The sequence below is a fragment of the Anarrhichthys ocellatus genome, unplaced genomic scaffold, assembly GCF_004355925.1.
Source record: "Anarrhichthys ocellatus isolate YVR2014 unplaced genomic scaffold, GSC_Weel_1.0 scaffold2530, whole genome shotgun sequence".
NCBI classification, from domain to species: domain Eukaryota; kingdom Metazoa; phylum Chordata; class Actinopteri; order Perciformes; family Anarhichadidae; genus Anarrhichthys; species Anarrhichthys ocellatus.
In genome coordinates, this window is record NW_022282504.1 from 1 (window position 1) to 7,446 (window position 7,446).

At 44.8% G+C, this 7,446-nt stretch overlaps 1 protein-coding gene across 1 annotated transcript; it reads left to right on the forward strand.

The window, feature by feature from the left end:
• Nucleotides 1-1,266: 1,266 nt before the first annotated feature.
• Nucleotides 1,267-7,085, forward strand: LOC116378399 (cilia- and flagella-associated protein 61-like; the record flags this gene model as incomplete). The annotated part of the gene is made up of 5 exons (XM_031840268.1): nt 1,267-1,412; nt 3,389-3,481; nt 4,320-4,488; nt 5,257-5,401; nt 6,793-7,085. Coding segments are annotated over 5 exons (846 nt in total), but the record flags the coding sequence as incomplete, so codon positions are not given.
• Nucleotides 7,086-7,446: the final 361 nt, after the last annotated feature.

Genomic DNA, 7,446 nt, shown 5'->3' on the forward strand with positions numbered 1-7,446 from the left:
ACACACACACACACACACACACACACACACCTCTCACCATCTGTGCTTTCTGTATGAACTCTGTTGTCGCCAAGTTCCCATCAAGAACAGTGCACACAGTAGACTAAACAAATGCAGCTTCATGATTTGCACCAGAAGCAACCAATCCTCCTGATTCACTGATGAAGCTACCTGCTCCCAAAGTCTTCTGATAGTTTAACTACTGTACAGTTAGAGTCTGGTCATATTCTTTATTTTCTGCTTATGCTGGTCTGGATCCTTTCATAGGATTTGTGTACAATAAGAAAATAAGACACCAGCTGTATATTTTACTGAGTAATAAACACCATGTGAGTACAATATAAACTGCGTGTTTTAAAGAGCCCGTCTACAAGACGTGGAATTATTAAAACGTATTAAACACTCTTCAGTTCATCTGTATACTCTTAGTATTCAGAAAGTGCCATCATGACATTTCTAGGAATAACTCGATGCTGCAACCTGCAGAAGAAACAAGTAAAGAGCGAATCAAAATCACAACTTGACACAGGAATCGCTGTCTGTGTCTGAATCAGTTTACAGGTAACGTCACGTTCATCTCCAAGTGGCAGTAAACACAGATTAGTAGTAAATGCAGGAGGTATAACAGGCAGCCTGCAGCCGTCATAATAAAGTATTCCCATCGTGTCGATCACAGATTCTGATGTGTCACTAGAGAAACCCTGAACCGGAGGAGAGCAGCCCCCTCTTTCATCTCTTTATCCTCTTTTATTTCAGGAATCCAATCCCTGGAAATGTCACTTGACTCCAGGTCGGACGTCTTACATGTTTGTCTTTCGTCCTCGCTTTTGTGAGATTAACTTGCTCCGGCAGATAATACGAAGCTGCTGATTCAGAACCGGGGCGATAGCTGCCAGGCAACCGGGGGGGGGCTGTGTTTTTTTTGTTTTTTTGTGGAGCTGGCGAGGCCGGCGTGTCGGCGATGCCGAGGCGACCACACGCACGCAGCTGTGGTGAAGGCCTGGCATTCAGCTCCGGCCTCCTTTAATCAGCCTCTCCACCGTCGGGGATCTGCTGCAGCGATCTGTGTTTGCCGTCACTAATGAGTTGACTAATGAGGCAGTTAGTGTCCGCTGGACTAATGGTGAGGCGGCGACGCATTGAGAGGGTGAATGATGGGTCAGTTTGGGGCCTGCTGGGGCCCTTCTTATCAGCCCTGCCCAAACGTCCATCCTTCAACCCCCCCCATCCTCCAGACACAGCTCTCCATGTGCTCATTGAATGCAGCCCAGCGGCTTCATTACAGGCTGGGACGGGGTCAGACAGATAAAGAGCTCTGCGGCGGCTCGGCCCTCTGCTCCGCCGCGGTCGGGCTGCAGGGTGACGGCGGCCGTCTGTCACCGGCTGATAACGGAGCAAATCCAGGGCTTCTGGTTCACTCTCATCCAGATCCCCAATAATGGGCCTTAATGCCTCACTGCGGCGGAATAAATCCACCTTCTGGCACAGATTAGCAGGGAAAGTTTGACTGCGCTCATTGTCTGGTGGCTGATTGTTGTTATTGTTGTGTTTTCCTGCTCTCGTCAAACTCAAAGGTCAGACAGCTGATGACACAAAGCTTTGAAATGATAGTCGAGGATTCTTTACTTGATCCGTCTGGTTTGATCATTTAATTTATGCTTAATCAACCTTTTTTAATCATTGAAGTTGTTTATCAAGCAACAAATAGCTGGTTTTAGCTCCTCAAATGTGAGAATTTGGTCGCACAGAACGATATTTTCAGGACGTCGGCTTACACTCTGGCTTTGGCTTTTTGACATTTTATAGACTGAACGATTAATCCATCAATAAAGGAATCAACAGGTTAATAATGATACTTGTTTGAGATAAGAAATACTTAACTGTTGTTTATTGTTTCACTCTCTACTGGAGAGAAAGGGTAGAACATATTCATACAATCGTTTATCAATATCTTTTATGCAGTTATTTTTCTGGAAATCAAATTTAGGAGATCCAGTAAGTTAAATAACAAATCTTCACAACATTCATGGAAAAAATTCCACAATTAACATAAAGTAGTTCTTCTCTTCTTACAGTATTGTCCTTGGGGCTCTAATTCATTGTTGTCGATGTAGACGTGCAGCAGGCATGCTAGCAATAGTTCACACTTATGCACCGTGCGCCACATGCCATGTGACGAGGAACAACCAATCACAGCCGGCAGACATCTCGTCTTCATTCCGGTAATACCAGTGTACAGTAAATAAATGGAGGAGAATATTATGTCTTTAGTGCCGGACCACCCGGAGCTCCACGATGTGTCCCATGGAATATTTAATATATATTTAATACTTGCTTCACTCTTTCTTTCCAACGACGTCACAACATCCAGCAGCTACTGTTTCCAATTATCTTTGTTTAGTTTAGACAGCGAGGCTCACTGCTTAAATACCACAACGTCATCATCATCGTCATCGTCATCATCATCGCAGCGCGCACATTGTGGTTGCTTAATAACGGCACGAGTAGAGAGGTGTTACGTTTCCCCAAATCTCTGCAGGTGGACAAATCTCATTCAATCCCACTCACAGTGTGTTTTAGTCCCAGTGGTACCACTCAGCCATCCGACCCACATCCAGTCAGGTCACCAGCGTTTGGGTGCCTGGTGTTGTAGGAAAGCCTGAGATAAGAAGAGAGCAGGAGGTGGTCAGAGGCGTGATAAGGCTGAACACTCTATTCTATTCCCCGTTATCTGCTGTGTAATGTCCTGCAGGACGCCACAAAAGATCCATTTGCATCACAAGGGACACGTTGTGTACCGTGGACACTAAACCCACCAGAGGGAGGAGGACGGGAGATGTTTCAGGACTCGTTGAGAGGGAGCGTTGGGCCCGTGGTGTTGCTGCTTGCAGCTTTCTGGAGAACCGAGAACTCAAAGGACTTCTCACTGAAGCTTAGTTTATACTCGCCGTAGTGAAGCCGGCGAGCGCCAGGAAGTGATGGGGATTAAACAAAGAAGGCCAGTTAGTTTTTAGATGCTTTAGAAAGAGAAGGTCTTAAAAATCTACATTTGAGTGAATATTTAGGAGCCAAATCATTTCTCTTTGCAACACTGATGGTATCAGCAGCAGCAGCTAATATGTAGGTGTGTAAGAGTGTAAGGCCAAACATCTCTGGAGATGTGTCTCTCTCTGTGTTCATGTACGGCACAGACCTTCCTGTTACACAAAGCAAAGCTGACACCAGCGCAGCTTTCTAAATGCTCTTACACATCACGAGATGGAGCAGGTAGTTGTTGCACAGAAAGTTGTCCTTCCCCAGAAAACAGTCCTCTGGCACCGTGTCCTTTATGTGTTCTCTGTATTCTACGGAGAAGCACTCATGCTCGTCCGTGTCTGTTCTCTCGTAGCCCTCACCTGAGCTTCAACAACCTGACCCTCGTCTCAACACACGGTTTTCCCGGCAACTACGACTTCGAGGACGTCGGATTTCTGTCCACAAGGTGAGTGAATGTAACAATCAACACATGAAATGTTTTTGGCATCTTACGTTAAATAACTTCTGAGATGAAACTCAAAACGTCACGAGAACATTCCACAAACATTAAACCTTTATGTGTCATTAGACTCAAGTCTTCACAACTACGTTAACTTAATACTTTAAAGGGACAGTACTGATGTTCAGTAGTGTGTGTGTATGAGGTTCTCCTCCACAGTCAGGGTTCTACTGCAGGAGATGAGTTCATAGAACAGACAGGAGAACCAGCACGGGAGCAAAGTAATGTTCTGCTGTGGACGTATTTTAAAGAGTCTCTCAGTTTAAGTGAGCGCTGTATTTAGAATGTCTTCTCCTCTTTACCTTGCTGTCAGACACTGAAGCTGTTCTCTGTGATCTCTACAAACACACCAGACTCCATTCATAGAACTCTACCTCTCAGAGCACAGGAGCTGCTGTCTACTGCTCCTCCATCTGTTACTGAGTTTGTGTTGTTGTGAGACTTTAGTGTTTAAAAGGTTTAGTTTGGATTCACAAAACTCACCAAGTAACACAACCTAATGAACGGATGGAGGCAGCAGTAGAGCAGAAACTTTCTGCTTCAAAAGTGAATGTTTTTGTCACAGGAGTCCCGTGGCTTTGAAGAGATCATAGATAACAGCTTCAGTTCAGTACATATAAAGGAATAATCACAGTGAAGCACACAGCTTATCAATGAAACACTGGTATCAGATCAGTACTCAGTGTCAGGACTCAAAAGGGTTTAACCGATGCATCGCTAACAAAGTGCCTCACACAACGCCACGTCAAACTGTCCCTTTAAGAGGCTTCTTCTCTTCCTGCAGTCATGCATACAGCAGCAGAGACTTGGCCCAGCTCCCCCTGCGTTCATGCGTCACCGAGGTGACGGGGAAGATGGTGGGCATCAACAGGAAGTCCAAACACGTGCTGGTGTCCGGCGGCGTGCAGGTGCCCTACGACCACCTCGTCCTCTGCACGGGCCTGCAGTACCAGGTGAGACGATGAGACCCTCGCTTTACGTCTTCTCATCTGAACATCAGCGTCAGGAGGTCTTAAGAATCTACATTTGAGTAAATATTTTGCAGCCAAATCAAATAGTGTACAAGATATTCAGCCTCTGTTTCTTTATAACACATTTAATACTTGACTAAAGGTAATAAAGTCGTTTATGAATATGAGTTTACAGATAATTACAATCCCTCGTCGTCGAGGTTCACGTTACGGCGTCAAGCACCAGTTTTAAACTTTTAACTACAGCGGCAGCGAGCGCCATCTTAACTTTGACAGTTCAGACTCATTCAGCTTCTTATCAAATAAATTCTACATCAGACAAACTACACCGTCTGTTAGCTTTGAGGCAAAGTTGTGATTTTGTAACAATACATTTAAAATCCACTTGACTTTTAAGCCTAATCAATGTTTAGATGTGGTGGAATGTAACCGAGTACATACGTGTAGTATCAGTGTTCACCGGTACTGTTACATGACATGCAGCTCGTTATCACGATGTCCATCTTTCACGTCTTGTTTAAAAGATTTTAGACCGTAGCTTCATTTTTCTGCCAAAGCGACAAACTCACAAACAAAACACTGTTTGTTTGTGAAACTATGAGTCATCCCGTTCATCGCTCCTCTCCAGTACGACTTATCTTCTATGATTCATCATCTCTGAGCTGTTTTAATGGTTTTAACGGCCACTTTCTGAAATGTACATTATGAGTCAAATTAGATGAGATCATTCTGTGTCATGTGATGATGTAGGCTCCCGGTCCTACTGGTGTGGATCTGAACCAGTCCAGATCCAGATCCAGCGGGCCCGTCCCCTCCAACCTCTTCACCCTCAACGATCTCTACGACTGCGCGGCTGCTCGCCGCTGGCTGTGTGCCAACTTTGTGGAGCTGGAGGGTAAAGTGAAACACACACACACACACACACAGAGAGAAGCTAAAATGAATCTGTAGTAACATGTCATTACTCAGCCAGTCAGCACTCAAGTGCCCCAGTGTAATTAGCGGCTAATTAGCTGCAGAGAAATCTTTCATCTCTGGGAAATCAGGTCGGCCTCTTCCATCCATTTTCCATTATCGTATCGCTCTCTGAGAGCCGCGGCTTTTCAGAGCGGCAGAAATACACAACACAGCGTCATTAAGCAGAATGAACCCGCTCTCTGAAGGAATCGTGCAGCGATGTAGAGCGAGGGCTTTTTCATACACACTAATTAGTTGATCCCAGTCATAAAGGAAAACCATTAATACATGCAAATTTTCCTTGCAGGCTCCAGCAGACAGATACCATGAGTATTTCCATATTTTAATAATGATGATAATATCAGAGAGCGAATGTAAATATTAGCATTAGACGTCGCTGTTCTGTCTCAGACGGAGCTTTAAAGGATATTCTTATTACTGACAACAAACACAAGTCTAGAGTCTCTCAGCTTTAAACTAACACTTTGATCTTTAAAGTGACCGCAATGAGAACAGTGATAGCAAATGGAAATAAACATTTCATAAAAAACGTAACGAGGAATGAATCCCCCAAAGGTCCGTGTTTTGTTAAGGTGCAAGGCCTTTAATATAGAGGCTACATGATTAGAAACAAGACCAGTTTGTATTGACCACACATCCGTCAACCTCGAGACCCTGATGAAAGATAAATGGTTTTTATGTCCACATAATAAAAAAAGGCAATGAATTCTGAAAAAAACTGTCTCAGCGTACTGCTTGTTTTTTCTCGAGGAATTCATTCAAGCAGGCTTCCTTGGGCGGTTCTAGGGCGGGATATAGATTTATTGATGAGGAGCTTTGTGTTCCGTCAGCCTTGATGGTTCGGAAGCAGCAGAGCTCCTCTGGTTCAGCACCAAGGACAGAGACACCGGACAACAGCAGCCAGGACACGTAACAATACTACATTACAAGTAAAAGTCCTGCTTTTAAAGTACTTAATAAAAGGAAATGAAAGTTTCTGCAAAGATTATAGGAGGAAATGTCTCTGCTGACAAATCACAGACATCTAACAAGACGCTTCAACTACACTGCAGTTTTATATTATAAGAGTTCTCAAAGCCAAAGAGGTCGAGGCTGCTTTTAATTACATTCAAACATTTCAGATTTGTTTTGAACTGAAGAAATTGCTGCATTAGAGTCCGTTCAGATGGCACATTTGCCTGTGCCCTCAAATCCATCGTTGTCAAAGTAAAACGCACGGAAGTCGAGCTTGAATGTGAGAGTGACGCTGTCGTAGTTTGCAAACGTTCCCAAGCGTCTTACAGCTGCTAACAGCTCCTTCCTCTCTAGACGATGCCATCGTCTACGGAAGCGGCCTCGACGTCTTCACCGCCGTGGAGACTTTGCTGAGCCTCGGCGTCCGGGGGAGTCGTATCCATCTGGTCCTCCCGCCCCCCGAGGCCAATGCCTCCTGCTTCGGCGACCCCGTCGTGGAGAAAGCTGTGGCGACGGCCCTGGAAAAGGCCGAGGTCCAGGTCCACCGCGACCGCCTGCTGGCCCAGATGAACGACGGAGGACATCCAGACCCACTCACATCTGTGTCCTTCACCTCTGACGCAGAGCCCCTCCTTCTGCAGTGTGGAGTGAGTCCAAGTTGGACTTGTTCACACAGTCTGTTATTAGCGTTTACAAAAGAAGATGTTCTCCAAACAATGGTGTGAATTCACCAGCTTGTGGCTGTTCGTTTGGTTTAATTTTCCCTCCTGGAAGCAGACTGTGTTTGTCAAGCTCAAGATGATTTTGGTGTGTTTCCCATCCTCATTGTTTCAGACAGTAGAGGGTTCGCCCATCTGGTTATGTGCTCGGCACACAGGAGATGTGAGGCCTTATTTTCTCTATATTCTACAATAAGTGCTGTCAAACCATGGCGGCACCATGGGCTACTTTAAACTCTTCTAATCATTTACATATAGATATATATATATATATATATATATATATATA